Here is a 26,089-nt window from a genome sequence, read left to right as displayed (position 1 = left end):
TGAGGGTTAGGTACAGATTCCTCATCAGTTAGTTGTAGACTTGGGAACATCTGATATTCATGTCATGGTATGCATGTGACATGCTTGGATAGTTCACGAGGCTTTGCAGGACTAGGAAACATGAGATGTATAAATGAATCAATGAATACACAGCTTTATTATTATTACTTTGTCGGTATTGGTTGACTTAGGCCACCATTGGATGCTCTGGTTTGTCTCTCTGCAAATGACATTTGTTTCCTTCTTCAAAAGAACACTAGAATGAACATAGAAGTACTTTCAGCCTAATGCAACGAGTCTTGATTTTTTAAAACTATAGACATGTCTGCATTGTTCTTGCACCACTTTCTATCTTGGAAAAGCACTGGCTGGCAGCAGGCATGTTTACTTTCAAATGCTGAAGGCTCCCATCAACCTCAAACAGATGCAAAAAACTTTAACTTGTCATAGTGTTATTCTGTTCATCCTAAAAGTTCAGAAGAGCCTTCCACACTTCCAAAATTTCTCTCAATTCAGTGAGGAGGAAAATTTAGAACACAGCATTTGAATGTTCTGCCCAGGTTTGCCACACACACAAAGGAGTGCAAGACCCTTTCCAAGTAATCCTGTAAACTCATCACTACTGCTTTAAAATGACACTAAAAGGTGAAAACCCTGGGCCCACACTCCCAAAAACACTGTAACATAAATTACTGCATTCACTAGTTGAAGTATTCCCGTATAAGTTGTACATCAGATAGAACAATGGCATTTTGGAGGCTTAAGAGAAAAAAAATTATCAAATACAGTTTTTAGGTAAAAAATGTGCTGAATCTTTAGCACTTATCAGTGCAATTGCTAGAATCTGGTGTTTCACTATTTTAAATACCACAACATTTGAACCTTTCAGCAATTCCAAAATCAACTCCTTCTGGGATTGATAGTGTGCTTACACATTTTTTTTTGTATTTAAAAATGTAACACAAACACAAACAGCTAACTAAACAAACTGCCATAAAATCAACAGTCTAAGCAACCCTGAACACTGAAATATTTTACTACATCCTTAAAGACTGTTAAAGGTAGAATAAATACCTCTTGCCAGCGAGGGAAAACACCCTTCAGAATTTTTTTTTTCCTTTTCTTTTTCTTTTTTTCCAGACTTTCAAACCACTTTGGTAGTGATTTCTTACATCACAGACAGAAATATTTGAAAAAGAGTCCAGATGTATTGTATCCTTTGCAGAGTAAGAAACTTGCTAAGTCAGGATAATCTGTGAATAAATATGCGACAAATTCAAGTTCCCTAAATCCTAGGGGTGTGTAAGTCAGTAGAAGAAAGAGCTATACATGTGCTGTCGCAGCCCTCAGGGGAGCTCTGGGCACCCAGCAGGAAGTTAGTCTTTCTCAAGCTAGAGAAAAGGCAGCACCCAAGGATGGGATGTGCTTTGATAACAGTAACTACAAAAAAATAAATAATTAAGCAATAATAATAGCTGTTATTTATTAGACACATACTCTGTATAAATGCTAGAGTTAATCACCTCATTTAATCTTCACTATTAGCCTAGCCTTTAAATACTGTAATTATCCCCATTGTATAGATGAGAAAACTTGGATTGAGTAAAACTAAATATCTTGCCAAGGTCTTGTTCTGAGAAGTGGCCAGACCAGAATCCAAACTCAAAATGGACCCCAGTATGTTAACCATGAACTGTGCTCTCTTTTCTGCATTTCTTTGCTAGTATTTATTATACCACAACCTGGCAGTTGTAAGTCCTGAGACGGAGGGGACTTTGTGCTATTTGTCCTTGTACAGAGCACAGCAGGCAGCAATACAAGGCTTGCTACTGAGCCAAACTCTACCACCCCTTTTCCACGACTCCTTTAGAAAGTTTAAATCAGTTTAACAATTCCCAGTTTGCTCCCTGGCTCAAAGCACCATGTGTCTGGGGAGGATACAGTGATGAAGGCACATGCTACCTGCCCTCAAGGAGATTAGTTTTTAGTGTGGAAGTGAACAGGTACATAATTTACTCTACGGCACATCAATGTTCTAACAAAGGCAGACGCAGCGTGGACTCACCCAGCACAGAAGCCCAAACAGAGTGATGTGACTAATGGGTTCACAAAATGACCCTCAACCAAGGCCCCGTGAAAAAGTAGACTTTCTTGCCCACAGCTATGCCAGGTAAACATGAAAGGGTGGTCACATGCAATCATAAGGTGGGTGCTCGTAGCCTACCCTTTCATCTTACAGAAGTGGAAACTGAGATGGAGAGAACAGCATAGTAATTGTCAAAGGTCACACAGTTCCTGTGTGGGGAGCTGGGATTCAAGCCAGGTGGGCAAGCCCAGGTCATCGGGGAAACAGAGATGAGACTGAGTTAAATGAGGAAGCATTTTATTAGGGAAAATGCCTCATGAAAGGGGAATAGGAGAGGATGCAGGAAGTCTGGGCAAGCCATCGTAACACAATGCAAGTCTGACCCCGGGGAAAGGAGATGGGGAGAAAAGGTTGGGTGGAGGCATCCTGGACACTATACGGTCCAAGGAAAGTTCAGCAAAGCCACTGAGAAGTCCTTGAGCCAAAGTCTCCAATAAAGGACTCTTGTGTTTCCCAGGGATAGGTCTGCCTTGGTATCCCTATCACACTTGGTCTTGGGTTGGGGGAGGGGCCTGCTCTGCGACAGTTCACTATGGCCAGAGAAGAGGGTCATATTGAAAAAAGTTCATTTTCACCATAACCACAGAAAAGGTAGCATGAGGTCATTTACAGAAAAATATAAGAGGCTGGGCAGACCAACACTGTGTTTAGTCTATATACCTCTCACTTTGTTAAAAAGGCAACCTTACTCCACCAGGAGCCCAAGTCTCTCAAAATGTGCACCTTATCCTTTGGTTTTAAAGGTCACATCCCAAAGCTCTGGGTAGATTGCATGACACTCACTGTGCTTGAGTCCCAGAGAGGAAAGGCTGACCTAACACTTCTGGAATTTGAACTTGTGATTCCCTGTATCAAAGTTGTTACTGAGACATTTAAATCATCCTCCACAATTTCACACTTCTCCAGGCGAAACAGTAAGACAGCTAGATGACATCCTTCCCAACAGGTAAAGAGCTGATCTCTGGCCCATCTCTCCAATCATCTGCTCCTCTTTCCTTCCCCCCATTCTGCCCTTTTTAAGAGAAGGTCAGTGTTCAGTTAGGACTTCATGTTATATAATAAGCTGCTAATTCCATGCTGGACAGTATTTTCCCAGTATTTTTTATAGGGTGCCAGGCTTTTCTTAGACTTTATGTCATACAATACTTAACTTGTTTGGAGTGGGTGGAGATGGAAACATAGAGGAAAACATCACTGCTTCCTCTCTGAAATTTAAAGAGCCTATTATCATCTTTATTTTAGATTCTGTCTCTCAGGCAAAATCTCATAAAGATAGGGAGAAAAAAAAGGATTTATAATATCCGCAGGGTTAACTTCTGCTAACTGAATACTGTGCTACTAGATCTCTATCAATAACCACACAAAAGGGGCCCAGCTCAGACTTCCGTAAGTGAAGGCACCCACCTGCTCACTTTAGAGTCTTGCCTTATCCTCTGAGCCAGCACCTCCCACCATAACATTATCAATTCTTGTCATTAGCAGGAGATTTGGATCTTGAAGCAAAAGATGCTGTTTTACCAAGTAGGGAGGTAATATAGCAGAGTGACTAATTGATAAGCTCCAGAATAAGAAGGAACTGGTACAAATCCCAACCATAGTCATGTTTTCACTGTAAGAAATCAGGCAAGTTGTTTAGCTTTCCTAAGCATCGGGAATTTACCCTTAAAGGTAAATTGGGCAGGATATTAGTATCCACTCCCAAGAGAACTATGAGAATTAAATAAAAAAATATGTATAATTAACATACATAATACAGTGTCCAGCACATAATAAATGTCCAAGTGATGGAATGTGATTTTATTAAAGTAATAATTTGTTTTATTGTTAGTTCTAGGTCTATCAATTTGTCTATGTGACCTCAAGCCACTAAATCTTAGTGAGTCTTAGATTATAAATGACACTGATGCAAATAACATTACCTCACTTGAGATTACTATGTAAACTGTAAAGTGCCTGAAAAGGTTCATCAGGATTTTTTTTATTGCCATTGTTATGAGTTCTCAGAGATCTTTTTAATCAAAAAGTTTGTGGCTAGCTTTCCTTTGAAAAGCTAGAGCTAGGATAAGAGCCAAGAGATAATGGGAGAATGTGAATTACCTCTTCAGGGCCAAATATCTGTGTATGATACACAATGTATAATAATGTATATTGCAAATTAAGCCCTTCTCAAACTTAATCCCTTATGAGTTGATTAACCCTTCCTTCACAGGGACACTTTTCTTCAACCATCCCCGGTGGGCTAGAGGACCAACATTTGCTTTTGTTTTTGTTTTTTAATAATCTTACCTTCCCTGGTGTCAATAGGAAACAGTATTTACTCACTACTGTTTTCCTTTCAAAAATCTGTCTAGTTGCCTACTAGAAACAGTTTCAGCTGGTTTGTTTGTTTTGGACAAGCTGTTGAAGTGAAAAGTTTTTGCTTGGCTGAATGTGGGACAGTTTCATAACACTTCAAGAAGCATTGAAGGTGGGTGCCAGCTCTGGCTGCTTCTAACATGCCTCTGCTTGCCGCCCATTGTCAAGGGTGGCCAGGGTAATTAAATTAAGACAATGAGCAAAGCAACAGATGCAACTGAGACCAAATCCCTGAGTGCTTTTGTTTTGTCACTGTCATTGTCTGCAACAAAGAAGTCACATGTGAGAGTCTGGGAAGAGAGCCAAACGCAAACCAGACGACATCCCAGCTGGTTTTGAATGGCCTGCACCGTATGCGTGTGTGCCTGGGAACCATGCTACTTGGAGCAGCATTAAGGCTCTACTCAAGTGAGTTTCTGCCGGGGGCTTCACTGTGATGCTGACACAGACCCAGAAGAAACAGGCCAGAGGATTCCTCTACTCAAACTTTACACTTTACACCTCTGCTGTGAGAGAAAATAAAAAGAATCTCTGCTGGGGAAAAGGATAAGATCTGTATGGCTGGCCAATCTAACCTCAATCCTTTCTGCTACAGCTCTCATGAACTTGAAGAGTGAAGTATACAACACACCTGATTTTTCTTTTCTGGAAATTTGGGGTTAATTTGGCTGGGGAGGAAAGCTACAGATTAAGCACCTCATGTGGCTTTCTTTCCATTTACCATTTCATTTTTGAGCATTTTCCTAGTTTGGGCATTATGCAGATTCTTAAAAATCTTTTTCTAAGCTGGTATGTGTCTTAAGCAGAAAAAAATGGTAAAACTCAAATTAGCATATTTTTAAACCTATTAGTTGATTCGGTTAGTACTTTGGCAGAGAGGTGCCTAAATAGCTACTTGAGGGTTTTGATGAGCCACATACCTTCAGCAGCAGAGTCCACTGAATAATGAGCAGAAATATTGCAATGAGTTTGAGACAACAGTGATCCCACTCTGCAGCCATATGTCTTTCTTTCATTTTTCTGGAGGACTCCCTTAAGAAAGCAGAGTAAGATGTAAGATTAGGAACACAGATTTATTGGTAGCTTAATAGCAGATGCTTTGTAGAGCAACAAATGTATGTTAAGTGGACATGGTAAAAGTAGTATGATATTTGGGAGAAAAGTGCCAGGATTTTAAGTAGATGGCATTTCAAGATTTCCTATACAAATGCCCAATTTCTCCCCATGAGCTTTTTTTCAGTGGCCACTGAGCTAGATATCTTAATAAACATTTTTACACAATGATGCCATCTTCCTTCTATTCCGTCCGTTGGCCATCGACTTGCTAACTACCTTTATGAAGGCCTTGGTGACCAACTCTAATGATCCAGGTAGAGCTGAAAAGCACATGTAAAAAAAATTACCAAATCCCCGAAGGCCTAAGCCAATAGGCATTATCTCTAGGAACTGGTAGTTTATTCTGCCCAGGTTCTCACCCTCTTCAGGTCTCAGGTCCAAGTGATATCCAAGGTCCCTTACAATGATCTCCAAGCTTCTAACAATAATTGGGTGAGTGTTGATTGGAGATTCTAGCCACCATAGTGAGAATTCTTGTTTTTGGTCTTGTTGGAAACATGTTCTAAGGAAAAGAGACCACTGTGGATCCTTGAACTTTATTCTGTACCAATAATTAATTATCCATTACATAAGGATCTTTATAAGGTGAAACCAAAAGAAGCAGAACCTTAGATTCATGCACGCAAATGCCATTCCCTCCTGGATTTCATTTCTCATGTTCTTATTTGTCCAAATAAACTTTGCTGTTTAAATATACTCCACGGTAACACAATTATAGGGAAAGTATAATGACTTAATTCTGCACATTATCAGAGGGTCTGTGTATTCATTCACTCATCCATTTAAGTCATTCTACAGCTATTTATTGAGCACCTACATTATCCTGGGCACTGCTCTAGATACTAGGTTATAACAGTGAACAGACAAGCCCCAACTATCATATTCTAAGGAAAATTCAATATTCCATGGATAACAGCATTGCTTGTTGATGAGAGAATGATAGCACCAAGGCAAGGAGCTGAGGATTTTTAGTCCAGGGATAGTTACTTTGCAATAAAAATGAAATAATAATAATAATAATAATAATAATAATAATAGCTAATACCTGTATAGTGCTTACCAGGTGCCAGACCTATTGTAAGTGCTTTTATGTAAAAATTATTTAATCCTTAATCCTATGAGGTAAAAACTACACTTATCCAAGTTTATGGATGAAACTGAGGAACAAGACATTGTCACTTGCACAAGTTCACATAGCTGGAAAACAAAGAGCTAGCTAGGATTTGTGCCCATCTCAGTATGTCTGTGATATCACATATTCTGAATCAGTTTTAAAACTTTGCAATTTTCTACTTCTAAAATGCTCCCTCTCTCCAAAAGAAAAAGAAATCTCTTTTTACAAAACTTAAAAAAATGCAATACAACAGAGGATGATCCCAGAATGTGATCCTTTTACTAGGAAAAGATGCACAGCCCAGAAGACTGGATTTCTCAGGATCTTCTTCCTATCAATGAATCTGTGATAGCAGCAGATGCATAGAAACATTTCCGTGTGGTTATAAAGCAATCTGTGGTCCCCAGGCCACCAGGGATGCATAGAAGCAGCCTGAGTGAACTTGTATTATGTCTTTCTCAGTAAAACCAGGCCCAAGGTCTCTATTAGACTGACAGATAAAGCATAAGATATGAATGGTTGAGAGTCAGTATTAGAAATAGGTGGGTAGGGTGCATAAAACTTCATCACACTAATGTTACTTTTTCTCCTTTATTTTTAGGAAGTACATTTGAAGAACACAAGTAGAGGAAGCACAGGAAACAAGAACTACAGAATGTAGGAAGACCTCCTTGAGGAGTGAAGAATGACATGCCACTGGCAGGATCCTTGGCTGTGCACAAGTTACCTGTTCAACACCAGAAGACCTACCAAAAAAATAAGTTTGTTAACATTTCGAAAGATGGGCATTTCCCCCCAATGAAATACTCAAGTAAACATTCCAACATTGTAGGAGTGATTGTTAAAAGCTTTGCACCTTGCAGAAATGGTCCTGGAGTTGGTAGATTGCTGTTGATCCTTAATCAATAATGTTCTATAGAGAATATATATATATATAAATATACATATATATATATATATATATATATATATCTTAGTCCCTGCCTCTCAAGAGCCACAAATGCATGGGTGTTGTATAGATCCAGTTGCACTAAATTTGTCTCTGAATCTTGGCTGCTGGAGCCATTCATTCAGCAGCCTTGTCTAAGTGGTTTATTAATTTTTTTTATTTGCACTTCTTTCTACGCAACACAGGCTGTTTGTTTTACAGTGTCTGATCATCTTGTCTAGCCCAGCTCCTTTTCGTCACCTTTATATTTGCCAGTTTGGCCTCCTCAATAGCAGCAGCAAGCAGTTAAGTAGCACATCAATTTTTAACCCACAAGATTCCATCTGTGGCATTTGTACCAAATATAAGTTGGATGCATTTATTTTAGTAGACACAAAGCTTTATTTTTCCACATCTTGCTAAAAAAAAAAAAATGCAAGTAGTTGCAACCTCAAGGCCAATCATTTGTAGCTGTGTTTTAAGCATAGAAAGTCTCAAACTATCAATGGTTCCTTCAAATGAGTTTGTGTGCAACCTGATTAGTAACTTCTCTTTTAATTTTTTCCATATAGAGCACTATGTAAATTTAGCATATCAGTAATACAGGATGTATCAAACAGTATGTAAAACTGTTTTTTAGTACAATGGTGCTATTTTGTAGTTTGTTATATGAAAGAGTCTGGCCAAAACGGTGAAAGGTGAAAGCAAAAGAGGAAACCTGGAGCCAAAGATGATACAGAGGGGAAGGAAACTAAAAATCCATCAATTTGGGAAAGAAGGCAAGGGTTCCCCAGTTATGCCTTCCAAGAGAAACTTACGACACAAAGTTCACTGACACAAATTTGACTGGCGAGTCCAGAGAGGAGTGGAAAAAGCAGAAGGCTAGGAACTTAACAGTCCTGATTTCTTTTTCTCACTAAAGAAACAAACATCTGCCGACTCTGCCATGGACTCACCACTGTGTGACCTTGGGCAAGTCACTTCACCTCTCTGTGCCTCAGTTTCCTCATCTGCAAAATGGGGGCAATACGCCATCTACCTACCTCACAGGGGTGGTATAAGGATTAAAAAGATAAAACTCCAGATTTTTATCCTGGGTTGCTATGAGGGCAAAAGATCAGAGCCCTTGAGTTGCTGGGATGCAAGGAATTCTATGAACAACCCATTCACAGCATTGCTGGAAAGTTGATTAGCCAAATGCTCTTGACCAGCCAATTCTTATCAATGAAGCTATACAACTACCTAGTTGTTAAAAGTGAACAGCTCAGTCTTGTTTAAAACACTTTTCAAAATAAATTCAAAACATTAAATTTACAATTTGATTTTGAACTCTACATTTGGATTTATGAATGTGTATGAGAAGAGAGAAAGGAAAAAAGAAAAGGAGAAAAACAGAAAAAGAGTCCTGCCAGGAAAAGGTGCTTACTCCATTTGTTAGCATTCACTGACTCTTCCAGGCAGTTACTAGAAATCTAGGAATACTTCTTTTAATATAAATGATACTTTATTTATTTTGGAAAACACAAGTTTTTCCTTCTCTTCAGGCAATCTAAAAAATGGTCCAAGAGTTTAAATATTGAAGTAATATCTAATAAAGAAATTAGTTACTTTTTAAATGAATTTTGCTCTTATCTTTGGCTATATATAAATATACATATATATTTAAATTTTTTTGTTAAAATATACTTGACTAAGGTTACTAGTTGAGATGCAAAATTTTCCTTCACAACTAGAATTCCCTTATTTCTTCTTAGAAGAGTCCTCCTAGCTCTCTGTGAATGTGTCTTCCCCTTTCAACTGAAAATCAATATCAAGAAAATGAAATGATAAGGATATGCCCACAGTGGCCTAGAAAATATTTCTTGTCTCTATATCAAGATTTTCTTGTTAGAACAATGAATTCGTCCATCATTCAGATCTTTCTATCTGTCTTAGAAGCTTTTGATGAAAAGCAACCAGGCCTGATTATTTCATGCAAATTATATCCCTTTTATTCTTGGAAAGTATATATGGAAAACAAAAATAAGCATCTTAAGTTTTCATCCCACTGGTTCACCTCAAGATTTGGATGCAAGGAAGAAAAAAAAAGACTTCCTGAACCTTGGAACATATGCAAAAAGAAAGCCTATTTAGTGGGTGCCCCTGCTAAGACAACAAGTATTTTAACCCTCTGTCCACAGTATTATTGAACTGAGCACCTCTGACATGCTGATCAATGCTCCGATCACTAGGCACAGATATAAGTCATTTTTGCCCTTCATCTGTTTTTCAGAAATATAGGTTCTGTGGAATGAGATGCTGGACCCCTTTTCCTGAAATGGCACTTCTGATTTTTCTTGTTCCTAGACCTTTTAAAATCACTGTCTCCCAGTAGCACTTTACATGCAATCTTCTACAGACCTATGGATTTCCGACCTGGTTGGATATGGAAATTCTAACAATGTCTATGACCTATTTGATTCACTTAATAATTCTATTCACAGCCAAAATATGCCCCAGTAAGGAAAGCTTAAATATGCAAAGCCGTATTATCTTTCCTAACTTTTTCTAACACATAGTCTTCTCCAACTGTATCATAAACCAACTAATTGAAAATTAACCAATTATATGAACCTGCTATCTTATTTTCAAATGAATTAAAACTAGAAGACAAATTGATGTAAACTATAAAAATCAGCCAATCACTATATATTACAGCAGAATAACCCAGGATCAATAGAAGGAAGTACCTAAAATTTCACAACTCAAAATTTCATCAGCTTTGCTGTAGAATTTTAAAATGAGTCAACTTCAGGATGTTTATAAGAAAACTATAAGTACTGGTAAGAATGAGCTTTCAACTTACAGGCTTATTTACTATTTAATTGACAACACTGCCTGCCTATGTCAAATTTCTGTTCCCACTTCCCCAGATAGATACTATTCTAAGGTGAGAAGGTTCCACAGAAAAGTTAATGCATGTTTCCATTGGAATCCACTCTTCTAGAGATAAGGAAAAACTCTTCCACACCTGGCCTACATACACACACACACACACACACACTCATCCTGAGTCCAGTGGAATATGGAGAAGAAACAGCTTCCTTGAAAAATCTTATTAAAAAGAAAAAAAAATGGCCTGGCCTCCCTTGAAAATCCTTCCCCTCCTTGGAATGTCTGTGTTTGTGTAGATGAAACCATCGCATGCACTGTGGCTCCAGGGTTTCTGTTACCAGTTTAAGCACTTGGGAGACTGCTTAAACGGAAGATGTAGCACATTTTGCTTTCCCATTTATTGTTTGGCCAGCTATGCCAATGTGGTGCTATTGTTTCTTTAAGAAAGTACTTGACTAAAAAAAAAAAAAACAAAAAAAAGAAGGCATAGACATATTTTTTTAAAGTATGAAAACAACAAATCTATAGATAGATGGCTTAATAAAATAGCATTAGGTCTAGTTACCACCACCTTTCAAGTTTTTATCATTCACAAGTAGAGTACTGTTCACCAAATTGTGAGTTTGGGGGTGTAGAAGAGGAAACGGAAATTTTCTTCAATTTAGAAGATTATTTTTGTTGGCTCTCAAGCTCAGCAAAAATGAGCAATATATTATCCAATCTGAACACCTTGACCAAGAGCATGGAATATATATAAAGGGGGAGAGAAAAGACCTTAGAGGCAAGTGGCAGAACTAAAAAGATGACTAAGTTACTGATTTTTGTACTCTCTGCTTAAAAACCCAGATATTCAGCAAGTGGAGACAATAAAAACAGAAAAAATACATAGATTCACCAACAAAAAATAGCCTCTGCCACATCCTCCTTGAGTAATTCTTTGGCGTTTATTGGTTTATAGAAGATATTCTCCCTTCATCTAAACATCTCAAAGAGCAGTAGCTCTCATAAAAAGCAATCACTGATCTCATTAGGAAGTGTTAGAAAGTATTTCCTTATGAGATGGGGGTTATCTACTGATAAGGAAAGAGAAGAATTTATTAGAAATTGTTAAAAGAGATGGCTAACAATCTGTGAAGACTTTTTTGTTTTTGTTTTTGTTTTTTTGTTTTTTTACTTTATATAGTCTTTATGAATATCTTAATGTTCAAAAATGACTTGGTTCTTTCATCTTTTTTTACATTGGAATGAAGGATGATAAGCCTACATAGACTCTTTGAAACTATAGGCTAGATAGAAATGTATGTTTGACATGTTGAAGCTATAATCAGACTATTTAAAATGTTTTTGCTATTTTTAATCTTAAAGGATTTACTAATTTATTAGAGACAGATCCTGTTAGGCTCTCTTCATAAAAAAAAGAGTATTTCCACTCATCACCTGGGCTTTCCCATCAGTGTTTTCAAAAGATAAATCTGATTTATGCATCATTGTAGCATCACTGTTTTAAAATTTTTAAATAGAAGAATTTTGATTCTTTATGCCCCTCTTCTTCAATGATCATAAAGTCCAGAATCTGAGGGGGCAGAAGCAAGAGGAAAATCTTGTTGATTCTATGTTTTTGGGTTTTTTTGTTGGTTTGTTTTCAATGCTAGTGTTTAATCTTATAGTATATATTTGCTTATCGCTATTTTAATATTCTAAAAGACTTTCCTGTTAGGTATTAGAAATGGATACATAGATATCTTTTTTGTGTGGTTTATATTTTTAAAAAATAGAAATGAGAAGACTGTCTTTAAGTACATATGATATAGGATGAAGATACTGATTGAAATTACCAAGTCCTATCTGGAACAATACTTTTTTAGGAAACCTCACATAGGTAAGACAGAGGCCCAGGGAATTTTTGAAACTGTCTTTATTCCTCCAACTATCTCTATTCATTTACCATGTGCTTCAAAATTTTATAGAGGGTTAACCAAGCTGAAATTCTAGAGCTAAATGGATCTCTTTAAAAACATATATTTCACATGTTCCCTCTTAATTTATGATCACACACTGATCTGACACGTGGTCCCTGTCTTCCGCTATTCTTTGGTTGTCATTGATAAGATCTTCCAAGGAAAAAAAATTTATTTAAAAAAGGAGAACACGAAAGTCCAAGTGTTACAGCCCAATTGAAATAAGAGATGAAATGGAGATGGAGTTTTTCCTATTTGACCCCTGCTGAATCGCCTGTCATCTTCAAAATGATCTTTTGCAATCCTTAGAATCTCCTTTCTTCTAATTGCCCAGGCTACTGTATCCTAAAAGTAAACATTACTCATTTTCTTTTGTCCAAAATGCACTGATGTGAAAACCAGAAAAATTAAAACAATTCAAAAATCCCTTACAAAGCCACCAACTGGCCCTACTCACCCACCCACAGCAAAATTATGTTAATCCCTTAATCTGATTTTGTTTGGATATTTATCTTGTGCCTGCTACTAAACATACTTCAGGAGGGACTCTGAAACCTCAAGCCATCTACTTATATCTCTTATCTGTGTCTCTGCAATATTAAAATGTCTATTCAAAATATCAAAACTTTCAATCATGCAGCTTGTATTCAGTTTACATAAAGGCCCCAAATACCATGTCAGATCACTTTTTCTAAGAGAGTTAATGAACTAGAGTTATAGGCTAAGTGTAATAAGTAAACTTACAGACACTGAATTAATTTCCCTGCTATTTGAAACCAGAAAATAATGATTATTTATTATTTGGTCTTCATTCAAAAAAATTCTTTCATTAAATTAACTCTGATTGTATTTGAAATTATTATTCAATTCATTTATGGCAGAGAAATGTCAAATCCTGATGACTCCTAAAAATGTAACTAACTGAATCATTATCTTACATTTACTGTTTAGTAAGCATATTTTGAAAATGTATGGCTAGAGTGTCATAATAAAATGATATATCTTTCTTTAGAAATTACATTAAAATTAATGTTTGATTAATTAGTTCTTTTGGACAATGTTGGTATAATGTGTCATTCCTTAAAAATCCTATTGTTACATTGCACTTTTATTAATTAGCATCATTGCAACAAATAAACATGAAAACTTACCCAGAAAAATAAAACTAATCATACATCAGAATGGAGATATCTTATAGAATTATAGATTATATTTAAAGATAAATGTTTCAAAGAATTTGTACAAACTATGTAAGAGATGTATGAATTGTACAGTATATGCAGTAACAATAAAGCAGATTTAAGTAACTGACCCCCTCACTGTAACTCAACAGTGAGTTCTAATCCACAACAAAAAGCATTGGGAAAAGACTGTCTATCATATAGGACACAAAATATACAAGTGATATTTAATCCACCCTTACATTGAGAGATTTTGTAAGAACGTGATCTCTCAGTATTGAGTTTTTGTTTTAATATATCTTTCTAATTCTTTACTGGATAGATACTGTGAAGAGCAAACTCACAAAAGAACAAGGTGGAAAGATTAGTCTCCCTCTTGTTTAAAAACACCTCACCTCGTTTCATTTTCCTCTTCTTAAACCTTCTATGAACTATTTGGAAAGTTACCTAAACATAAAAGAGGCTCATAAGCTTCGTACTTGATTTTAAGAAATGAATAATAATACTGAAGTTTCCTTTATTATTTCCCCACAGGCAGCTACCATTACTGTCACACACCCCAGTCCCATGGCTGTCCCTAGCACTAACATTCTCCAGGCATCCATGTCCTGCTTGCATATCTTGCCTTCTGTGGCTCTGAGCTTCTAACTGTATTGCTTCTCTCCACCACGTACCCTCCCTTCATCCACACTAGGCTAACCTGAGTACAGCGTTTTACTAAAGGTTTTGTGGATGATGAACTGCGAGACAACGAAGCACAAGACGGAAAACAGCTGCCAGTGTCAAAGACCATTGTTAGTAAAATCCATTAAGGAATTTATGGCTGTTCATGTGCCTTCTATCATTTTAGTAATCCCCTCCTCTCTTCTGCAAACTCTCCCGGGAGTTACTTTCTACCCAACCCTTCATCCTCTCCCCGAGGAAGAACCTGCAAAAAAATTCTATTGACGTTCTTATGCAGAGCAATCTTCCTCTGTCACAGCGTCTGCCTACCCTTTATTACTGAATATGCCCAAAAGGTATTTTTTCCTAAACAAAAGAGCAGTTCTGTGCCTAAGAGTAATTCTATCTTCCTTCAAGGTCATCCAGGTCAAATTACAGCCTCTTTTCAAAAATGACATTTTTTCTTCCTGTAAGATCTGAATGAGTGATAATAGCCACCCCCCCCCACAATAACATGGTTCATATTTGTTGAGCACTTAGTATGTGTCAGTCACCATGCCAAGTTGTTTACCTATATTACCTTATTAGTCCTTATAAAAATTGAGCCCTATTTTACACATGAGGAAATGGAGGCTTGAAGACATTATTAACTTACTGAAGGTCACAGAGAGGCAGGGTGTGCTTGAATCTGAGTCTGACGACATCAAAATCTGTGTTTTTGCCATTTCACCATTCATGCCCCAATCCAGACACAAGGACAGTTCCATATCTGACTGATACATTCTTGTTCAAATTTGGTTTTACATGCTACAGGCAGAAATATAGTTAATTGCATCTAAGCTATTTTTGAGTGTGATATGATTAAGATAAATCAGCATTTCTGCTCAATAACTAATGTATCTAGTGGGCTTTCCACCTTACCATTCCTCTATTTGTTCACACTGCAATGTTGGTCCTTGATAGCCCTTCACATTGTGTATGTAACACTCAGTGGCAAACCAATTTTAGGATACCTCAGTGAGGAAGGGTATGTCTGGGCCTTTACACAGACCAGGAATAAACCATGTCCACATAAGTAAAACTAGAAGCTGATAATAAAGAATCTTGCCAAGAGCCCTAGCAAAAATACACCTACTGTTCTCTTGACAGCTTATCTAAGTCAGCATGGTCTCAAGGAACATGGTTGAATCAGGGCCTCTACAGAGAAGAATGTGGAGTGAGTTTCATGAGATCCAACTACCTATATCCCTGCCCTTTAGAAAGGCCTTAGCCATCCCACTCTAGGGATTCCTGGTGGTACAGTGCCAGCCCTAGTGGCATTCTGGAAACATGCAGGGACACCTGGCGTTGTCACTCATGACGATTAAGGAGGGATGTATTGGCGTCTGTTGGGCAGCAATTAGGGCTCCAGACATTTCATGTAGATGAGAAACCTAATCACCTGATATAATTACCAAAGCCTAGACTATATCTCAAATTTATTTATAAACTCAAAGTATTTTTGCATGATTTTAATATAAGATAAATTTTCCAGGAATGCAATTACCAAGTAAATCAAGGGGAGGTGATACTTCACGTCATTTGGACTTCAGCATGTTGTACCCTGTTTTAGAAAAACATCATCGATGGCAATGCTAATTGTGCTGTTTTAATCTCTCTACCTGCATCAGTCTGCTTGCAGCTGCCACACTCATGGTTCACCACATACGTATAAACATCTAACCACTTCATTATATTGTTAAATAGAGTCGTGCCTGAGCATTTCTATCTTGTAATGCATGTTATTTTATTATAAACTGTTTTCATTTTAGTGTTCCTTTACATTACAGTTTAGACATCATTTTGATTTTTGTTGAAATTGTATACATTGGTATTATCTATGAATTTCACTTGGGGACATTAAAGGATATATCATAAAATATGTGTTATAAAAAGGGGAGCTTTGAGTCTGATAGGGCTGAACCACTGTCTGGTCTCTATGCACCAATTATAATTCTCCCTGAGTCACAGGGCCAGATGGATGGCAGAGCCTGTACCCTCTTCTCGATGAGACATCTTGAAGTGTAAAGCTGAGATGAAAACTTATTGTCTCCCTCACCTGTTTATGGATAGAGATTAAATCTCTTTGGGATCCAATAAAAGATAATGGTTATGGTTAATACAACATCTGGCTTCTAAATGTTCTTTCTTTACCCTGTGATGGGATGAGATGATTTCAAAAAGAACAAAGCAACCACTAAACAAAGAAGCCAATGTAAATTGGATTTGAGCCAATTGCAGCATTACTATGCCAGACGTGAAATGTGACCTTGGGTTTCAGATAGGAAATGTGGCCTAGAAGGAAGATTTCTCTTTTCAGTGGTTGCTACCACGAAAGCTAAAGATGGAGTTACTGTCCTATAATTTCCTAACTCTACTTCATTCACTTACCCCTGAGTCTCCTACTTAGGCCCCAGCCTCCTCCAGAGGGAATGGTGGGCGAAGTCTCTCTCTCCCCAAAAGGAAATTTGATGGAGGTGTGGAGGTTGCCGACGATCATTGTCTCCATTCGGGCTGAATCCATCATTCTACCCTGCAAACGTGGAACTCTCCTTCCCAATCCCATATCTCTAAAAGATGAAAGAGAGCATTATTTTTCCTTTAAAGAAAGGGGAGACAACAACAGTAAGAGAAGCCGAAATAACACACAGGATTTTGTGCTCCCCCCTTATTTGGCCCGGAATTTCTAATTCAGCCACCCTTTTAGAACCTAAAATACTCAAAGGTAAAGTTACCTCTAGACCAAAATTCTCTCCTTATTTCGTCTCTCATTGCTCTCACGGTCACTTGGAAATGAAAATATTCCCATTTCCTTCCTTCAGCCAAATAAATTCTCTTAGACTATGAATATTGAGAAGTCTCTTCTGGTATCTCTAGACCTCAGTGACACAGTACAAGGCACAGTGAAATAATTAAATACATACTTATGCTAGTAAAGTACATATTGTGCTATGTACTGATTGTTTACCTGTTTGCTCTTATGTCCATTTCCCAATGTTCCCTTCATCGGCTCTATTTCACAAGAAATTACATTTTCAAGTCCCCATGTTCTCAGGTTTCCGGGTAGGTTTTGCTAATAGGATACACTAACAAAAGACTGGAGGTCAAAAGGAAGGAAGAAATCAGGGTATTTCTCCCTTTTCTCTCTTTAAAGTAGCATCCTCAGCAATAATTGCAGTTCTTCCCTCCATGGTTGCTACTCCCCACCTAGAACGGCATCCTGCCCCTCCAGGGAACATGGACGCATCTGGGAGGTTTTTCTCAGATGAAAACACCACCTCTTCTCTGCATCTCTCTAATCCGAGGTATGGTAGTGACTTCTTGATATAGTTAATTTCTGGGTTGACTCCCCCTCTTATTTGGCTACTTATCTTTCCATCACCTGCATTAAATACCTGTTTAAAATGCCTAGAATAGTTTCTGCTCATTGGACTCTAATACCCACAGGAGCAACAGAGTGGTAAGAAGCATGAACACTGAAATCAGGTGGCTGTGGATTTGTGCTGTGGCTCTGACACTTCTAGCTAAGTGCTTTGCACAAATTAAAACAACTTCTGTGAGGCTCAGTTTCCTCCTTTGCAAAATAGCAGTAATAGTAATAATAATATCATCTGCATCATATTGGTATTTGAGAATTAAGCATTACCATTCAAATTCTTCTACAGTTATCCAAAATAGTGATATTTTTCCAAAATTAAACGTAGAAATCGACATAAGGTGGCGAAATCTTTATTTGGCTAAAATAAGGACATTTTTGTATAAACACCAATCACTACCATTATGTCATCCCAAGGAAATTCATTTAAAAACATGGAGATAATCTCAGAATAAAAGGTTGTTTCTTAGATTTAACAAATTAAGCTTAATGGAAACTCATCACATTGTCTTAATTTGTTCTTTTTGTCCATTCAATTTCTCTATGGCCAGATGAAAACACTGGCACATTGCACAATTACTTCTATTATCACCACTTCATTGTTATTACTAGGAATGAGAATATTAAGGATCTATGATATCCTAGATAAAATTCTCTCCACTGGGTATGTCCTACCCTTTTCTGTGTACATGCTGATTCATGGTCTCACCTTTTCTGACACTGACCAAGTGACCACCTTTTTCCCTAATTTGATTCTAACTTAGCAAAATCAGGTGAAGAGTACTGCTTGAACCTCAAAATCCTTGCAATACAAAAAGGCAAATGCAAACTCCCTGGTATAAGCTTTTCTTGCTGTATCAATGGTCCTTTCTCTTCCTCCACCCCAGCTCGACCCAGCTGGCAGAGCTACAGACTTGCCATGTGATGATTCTTAACTACTTATATAATATCAAGCTCTCTTTATATATATACCAAAATAATTACTCTTGTCAATATAATCCATTCAAGGAAATCGTGCAAGTAAGTCAAGTGTTTATAGTTATGCATGACCCAAAACACCAGCATATAACTTTATTCTGCCTATTACTTTTAGTCATATTTTTTCCAAACATTATTCTTCAAAGACGTTACTGTTATTCTTAGCAATCTATTAAATGACATTTGATGGTCTGGTCTCTTATTCCTCAGCCTTCTAAGTTTTCCATAATGTCAAATAATAGAAATATCTCTGGTGTGGCAAACACAGTCCCTGAAAGAAAAGTGAACCTATTTTCAAGTCCTTCTTAAGCTGTAAGAATTTATTTTGAATCTTTGAATATGTGGATAATGTCATTCCAAATCTTCTTTGGGGTGGCTCCTGCAGAACCCAGGGGTGTATCAGTTAACTGGGAAAGCAATTTGAGAAGGTCTAGGATTGATTTTTGAATATGCAGTATCCACAGAAACACACTTGAGATGCTATCCCAGTAACTTCTGGCAACTCTGCACTTGTGTGGAAGGTGCCTTTTGTGGGTTCGTCCATGGCTGTTCTATGGACACCGTTACTCTTTTAAACACAGCACATTCTATGCTGTATCCTTGTATGACTATTTCACAAGAATTTTGAGTGTAGACTTGTATTTCCCAGTAAGAATATGCAGCAAGCTAAAACAACTTGATAAGATAAGGAAAATTTATCACTGAAAGGTTTGCTTAGTGAGTTTTTGGGCATAGTCATGCTCTCCAGGGTGTATTTGCGCAACATTAGTAAGCCAGTTCTCAAAATCAAACTGATAATATTTCAACACTTTCAAGGAGACCCTTGCACCAAAGAACCACATGCTCCTGGACCATCACCCTGTCTTTTCTCTGAGAAGTGAATGTGGGAACAGATGTAGGCAGGCATGAACATGACAGTTTCACATCATCATCCGGTCATGATGTTGTGTCTGAAAATGTAATCTCTTGTCTCATGAGCTAATGGAGTGAGGTAGACAAAGCTTCTTGAAGGAGCAATCCAAATAAACCCATGCAGTGCCATTCTTCTAGTAGTTCTAATGAATTGCCCACAACTACTCATACTTTCTCGCTGAGGCCTCTTGAGAATAGTGCTACATCGTTTAGAGACAAATAGACAGGATTAGAAGTCTGTGAACCAGGGAACACAGTTTTCCTCTCCGTGAAACTAACTGCCCCTTCTGGCGATCAAACCCATGATCTTGGGCTCGTTAGCACTCTGCTCCAGCCATGCCCAAAACAAATGCAAGTTTGAAGTCAAAGGAGCTTCAAACCACTCATAAGAATGTGATCAACAGAGCCACCGGGAAACACACAGAGTAAACACTTTCTATATAGGAAAAAGGACAGAAGATTTGGGAAGAGACTACATTCTCTGAATCCCTGAGTCATCTGAAGGCTTACTGGAAGTTTCCACTTAGATATCTTCCCTCACTTTCACTTCAACCCATTTTCACCTTTGCTCCCACCCCTGAAAAGAAGTTTCCATTTGGAACTTTCAGACTATGGCACCATCACCCAGTCAACGAAGGTCAGAACCTCGGAGTTGTCCTTGGCAACACATTTGACCATCCAATTCATATTCAGTCCAAAACAAAAATTTCACTGAGGCTTTTATTTGAATATGTTTTGTCTTCTCCTCCTGTCTCTTCCCAGAGGCATCACCATAGTGCAACCTTCATCACCTTCTGGACAGTTGCAATAACTGCCTACCAGCTCTCCCCTCTTCAATCCATTTTATATTCCATTCTTAAAATTGCGCTTAGCATGCTTTCTCAAAAACCTCAGGAGCTACTCTTCCAACCTGATAGCTTACATTTTCCCAATATCTATCACAACTAAACTGTTCACATGCATCTCCACCTTTGCATAAGCCATTCACCCTACTTCAAAAGTATCCCCCTTCTTTTCCAAATATCCAAAGGCTAGCCATTATTTAAGAAGTAGCCCATGTTATAACTCTGTTTTTCTAGGCTACTTCAAACCCTGTGGATTTCTCTTTTGAACTTCTGGACCCTTATTAGCAATGCCATTCATTAGGAATCAAATTCTCTACTAGTCCATCATTAGTTTATTTTTCCTCCATGTAATAATCATATTGTACATTCTCTCTTTACAATAAAAATTAGCTTGGAATTTACTGAAAGAAAACAAGATCCCAGATTCAAGAAGATATATGCACCTCTATGTTTATCACAGCACTATTTATAATAGCCAAGACACTGAAGCAATCTAAATGTCTATCAGTAGATGAATGGATAAAGAAGATGTGGTACATATGCACAATGGAATATTATTCAGCCATAAGAAGAAAACAAATCCTGCCATTTTCAACAACATGGATGGAGCTAGAGGATATTATGCTCAGTGAAATAAACCAGGTGGAGAAAGACAAGTACCAAATGATTCATTCATTTGTGGAGTATAACAACAAAGCAAAAAATGAAGGAACAAAGCAACAGCAGACTCACAGACTCAAAGAAGGGACTAGAAGTTATTAAAGGGAAAGGGGACGAGTAAGGCAAGCAGGGAGGGAGAAGGGGACTAAGGGGTATTATGATTAGCACACATAATGTAGGGGGGTCACGGAGAAGGCAATATAGCAGAGAGAAGACAAGCCGTGACTATAGCATCTTACTACACTGACAGACAGTGACTTGATAATTTGGGTGAATGTAGTAACCACAATGTTGCTCATGAGAAACCTTCATAAGATTGTTTATCAATGAGACCTTAATAAAAATAAATCGGCTTTTTTCTACAGGGATTTATTGAGTCTTAATGTGTGAGAAGTATTATTCTGGGCATATTACCATAAAAAAACAGACTTACATTATAGTAAGAGATGGACAATAAACAAATACATGAACAAGGTACTTGGAAATAGAGAAAATGAGGGCAATATGAGAAAACATTAATTGAATCACTACTATTAATTCACCTCTTTTCTGAGGCCATACAAACCTTCACAAAATGAGTTATTACCCCATTCTGTTGTGGGTTTGCTTCTCCTCTAGCATTCTTTTTCTTATAAATTCCATCCTACATCAGGTTCCCTCCTCCATGCAGATGATGCTAGACTGATCTCTCTTCAGAAATTTAGTAATTATAATCTACTGCCTGACAGTCAGCACCAACTAGAATTGTACTGTCCAATACAACAGCCATTAGACACTTGAAATATGGCTATTCAAACTGGGATGTGCTATAGGTACAAAATACATACTGGATTTCAAAGGCTTGACATAAAGAAGACTACAACATAATTAATATTTTTATATTGACCTACATGTTGGAATAACAGTATCTTGGCAGTAGGTAAAATGTATTACTACAATTAATTTCATGTTTCTTTTTACTATTTTTAATGTGACTTAGAAACTTTTAAACAGATAGGCACACCCTCATTTTTTTTGCTAAACCTACCTGCAGCTGCAATTTTTTTTTCTTCTTTCCTCCTATTACCCTTGAGGAAGTACCCTTTCTTCTATCAAAGACCATTTTTTCTTCAAGGGTTGGATCTTATCCTTTCTCATATGTTCAAGGACTTTGTTCTTTATATTTTGCCTTTTCCCTCTTTTTCATCTTTACCTTTTTACTGTGTCATTTCTGTTAGCATGCATACCTTCTCCAGTATCTCCCATTAAAAATAACTCTTGGGTCTACATCCTCCTATGTTCTGACCCCTTTTTGATCAAAAGTTCGTACACATTTTTCTTGATTTCCTCACCTCTCACTCATTCTTCACTTCTGCCTCAATACGGTGTTTGCTAATATAAAATTATTGAAGAAAAGCCACCAATATCTGCTATTCTGCAAAAGTAACTTACTAAATATTTTATCACTTTTCAATGTAAACACTGACTGTCTCTTTGTAACACTTTGTGGACCTGACTCAGTGGCTCCACAATGTTCTGGTTCACTTCCTACCTTTATGACTACAGTTTTTCAAAACCCACTTCCTTAACCTCTGAGCAATGGAGTTCCTCTGGGTTTACTCCTGGGTCTTCCACTCTCCTCTCTCCACACTCTCTCCTTCAGTGCCCTTGTCCATTCCTTGCTCTAAATTATCTTCCTCCCTTCCTTCCTTCCTCCTTTGCTCTACCCTCCCACCCTCCTTTCTATCTATCATCTATCTATCATCATCTATCTATCATCTATCTATCTATCTATCTATCTATCTATCTATCTATCTATCTATCATCTATCTATCATCTGTCTATCATCTATCTGTCTATCTATCATCTGTCTATCTATTATCTATCTATCATCTATCTGTCTATCTATCATCTATCTTACCTACCTATCATCTATCTATCTATCTATCATCTATCTATCTATCTATCTATCTATCATCTATCTGTCTATCTATCTATCATCTATCTGTCTATTTATCTACCTACCTATCTATCTATCTATCTATCTATCTATCTATCTATCTATCTATCTACCTATCTATCTATCTATCTATCTATCTATCTATCTATCTATCTACCTATCTATCTACCTACCTACCTACCTACCTACCTATCTATCATCTATCTATCCATCCATTCATTTCTAGGTCTGAATGTGCCTTCCAGAACTTCATATGTGAGATCCTAATAACCCTCATGATGATATTAGGAGTTGGGAACTTTGGGAAATGCTTACAGCATGAGGGTACAGCCTTCATGGGTGGGATTAGTGTTCTTATAAAAGAGACTCCACAGAGCTCCTATTTCCTTCTGCCATGTGAGGATACAACGAGAAGTCTATAACCCAGAAGAGATCCTTCATTCAACCATGTTCACAGCCTGATCTTGCGCTTCCAGCCTCCAGAATTGTAAGAAATAAATTTTTATTGTTTATAAACCACCCAATCTGTGCTATTTTGTTATAGCAGCTTAAATGGACTAAGACTTTCCTTTTCTTTTTCTTTCTTTGTTTCCCTCTTTCTTTTTATCTATCTATACTTCACTACGTAATGCCCATCTTTATTGTCTTTTATTAGTCTTTGTTTTAAAAGTCTATTTGCTGATATAAGTAGAGCTACACCACTTTTATTTTGGTTTCCATTCACATGAAACATGTTTTTTCCATCCCTTTGCTTTCAAAGTGCATCCTTTAGATGCACCATCTAAATGGGTCTTATTTTATTTTATCCATTCAGCCATTCTATGTGATTGGAGAGTTTAATCCATTTACATTTAAGATAATTATTGATGGGTATGTACATATTGCCATTTTTTTCATTGTTTTCTGGTTTGTAGTTCCTCTCTGTTCCTTTCTTTTTCTCTTGCTTTTGTCTCTTGTGGTTTCATGACTTTCTACAGTGTTATGCTTAGATTCCTTTCTCATTACGTTTGGTATATCTACTATAGGTTTTTGCTTTGTGGTTACCATGAAGCTCGTGAATAACAGTCTGTATATATAAAACAGTCAATTTTAAGTTGATAGTGAGTTAAATCTAAATGCATTCTAAAACTGCATTTCTATATGCCTCCCCCTCCCCATATTTTGTTTTTGATGTCATATTTTGTGTTACTTTGTATATTCCTAAACTACTCAATTATATTTTACTATTTTTGTCTTTCAACCTTCATACTAGATTTATAAGACCCTTTATCAGTAGTATTTTTATTTTCCTGTGTTTTCTTGTTCCTAAAGAGTGTCCTTTCTTTTCAGCTTAAAGAAGTCCCTTTAATATTTCTTCAAAGGCCTTGAAATGTTAGAGGCAATGAACTCCTTTAGCTTTTGCTTGTCTGGAAACTCTTTACCTGTCTTTAATTCTGAATGATAACCTTGTTGGGTAGAGTCTCTAGGTTGGAAGTTTTTTCCTTTCAGCATTTTGAATATATCATACAACTCCCTTCTAGCCTGTAAAGTTCTGCTAATGATCTTATGGAGGTTCCCTTGTACATAACAAGTTCTTTTTCTCTTATTGTTTTTAAGGTTGTTTCTTTAAATTTGACATTTTAATTATAATGTGTCTTGGTGTGGTTCTCTTTGGGTTCATCTTGTCTGGAATTTTCTGGGCTTCCTGGACCTAAATATCTGTTTCTCTCTCCGGGTTAGGGAAATTTTTAGCTGTTATTTCTTCAAATAAGTGTTCTGCCCCTTTCTCCCTCCCTTCTTCTGGAACACCTATAATACATAGGTCTTCTAAGCTTTCTTTACTTTTTAAATTCTTTTTTCCTTTTGGCTGCTGTTTAGGTGAGTTCCACTGCCATTTTCCAGATGACTGATTCTTTCTTCTGCTCCATCTAGTCTACTGTTGAAGTCTGTAGTGTACTTTTCAGTTAAGTTAATTGTATTCTATAGCTCTGTGACTTTCCTTTGGTAATTTCTTATATTTTTCTCTTTCTTTGTTGAAGTTCTTAATGAGTTCAATCATTCTACCAAGTTCTGTGACCATCTTTATGACCATTACTTTGAACTCTTTATCAAGTAAATTACTTATCTTCTTTTCATTAAGCCTTTTTCTGGTGTTTTATTTTGTTCTTTCAGTTGAGACATATTCCTTTGTTTCCTAATTGTGCTCAACATTCTGTGTTTTTTCTATGTATTAGGTGAAATGGCTATCTCTCCCAGTCTTGAAGGAGTGGCCTTGCATCATTTAAGTGCCCTAGCTCATGACTGTCTCATGAATCTTTGTGATTATCTTAGCAGCCTGATTTATTCTTGATAGGGCCCAGCTGTTGAGAGTGTGCCAAAACTTGTGAGTGTTCCAGAGGGAGGGACCTCCAAAAACACTGACTGGTAGGTAGACCCTCAGGCAGCAGCTTCTAAGTATGCAAACATGTATAGCCCTTTGGGACTGCAATTATAAACACTGCTGGCCTCCAGACCAGATGATCTAGAGGTATCCTCTTTGTGACAGTTGCAAAAACTGGAGCTCCTGATGAATATAGGAGCTCACTTCCCAAAGGTACTGATAAGCTGTCATTAGGCCAAGGAAGAAAACAAAGATGGCATCCCTTAGCCTACATTCCCTGAGAGCACTTCCATAGCCATTAGATGTGTGTAAGCTTGAAGCCTGTCTATCAGGCTGAAGCTTTAGGACAAGTAGACAGACCTTTTTCATAGGAAGACTGGGGGTATGTTTTGGTCTATGTGTGCTGCCCTGGGGATGGTAACCTGACAATCATCTCTTTTATCTATTTCAGATCCATGGGTCCTAAAAATGCAATTATCTCCTGGCCACCAGAGCCAAGCACTTAAGGTGCATCCCCTGTGTGAGCCACATGTGTGGCTTTGGCAGGGCCATAGGCATGGTGGGGGTGTGAAGCACTCAGCCGCTGACTTTGACAGGGCCACAGGAGCAGGGCTGTAGAAGTAGCATGGGAGTAGGGTGCACATCC

At 37.5% G+C, this 26,089-nt stretch overlaps 1 protein-coding gene and 1 long non-coding RNA gene across 6 annotated transcripts in view; one reads left to right on the top strand and one right to left on the bottom strand.

The window, feature by feature from the left end:
- IGF1 (insulin like growth factor 1) overlaps positions 1 to 16,499 on the top strand; it is an 86,459-nt gene extending 69,960 nt beyond the window's left edge. For all 4 annotated transcript variants that reach the window (XM_073213724.1, XM_017681378.3, XM_017681382.3 and 1 more), the window contains one exon: positions 7,333 to 16,499. Coding sequence is in view for 3 of the 4 variants with exons in the window: in XM_017681382.3 (XP_017536871.1) it covers positions 7,333 to 7,392 (60 nt within the window). In the remaining variant the exon portion in view is untranslated. The remainder of the gene's footprint in view (positions 1 to 7,332) is intronic.
- Positions 1 to 26,089, bottom strand: part of LOC118970314 (uncharacterized) — a 396,329-nt gene that overhangs the window by 269,607 nt on the left and 100,633 nt on the right. For both annotated transcript variants that reach the window (XR_012121541.1, XR_012121542.1), the window contains 2 exons: positions 16,766 to 16,944; positions 5,422 to 6,119 (listed from right to left, as the gene is read on the bottom strand). This is a non-coding gene — a long non-coding RNA (uncharacterized lncRNA). The remainder of the gene's footprint in view (positions 1 to 5,421; positions 6,120 to 16,765; positions 16,945 to 26,089) is intronic.

Source organism: Manis javanica, chromosome 10 (genome assembly GCF_040802235.1).
Source record: "Manis javanica isolate MJ-LG chromosome 10, MJ_LKY, whole genome shotgun sequence".
NCBI lineage: Eukaryota > Metazoa > Chordata > Mammalia > Pholidota > Manidae > Manis > Manis javanica.
The sequence above is the reverse complement of the archived record's forward strand: the minus strand, read 5'-3'. Positions and strand labels throughout refer to the sequence as shown.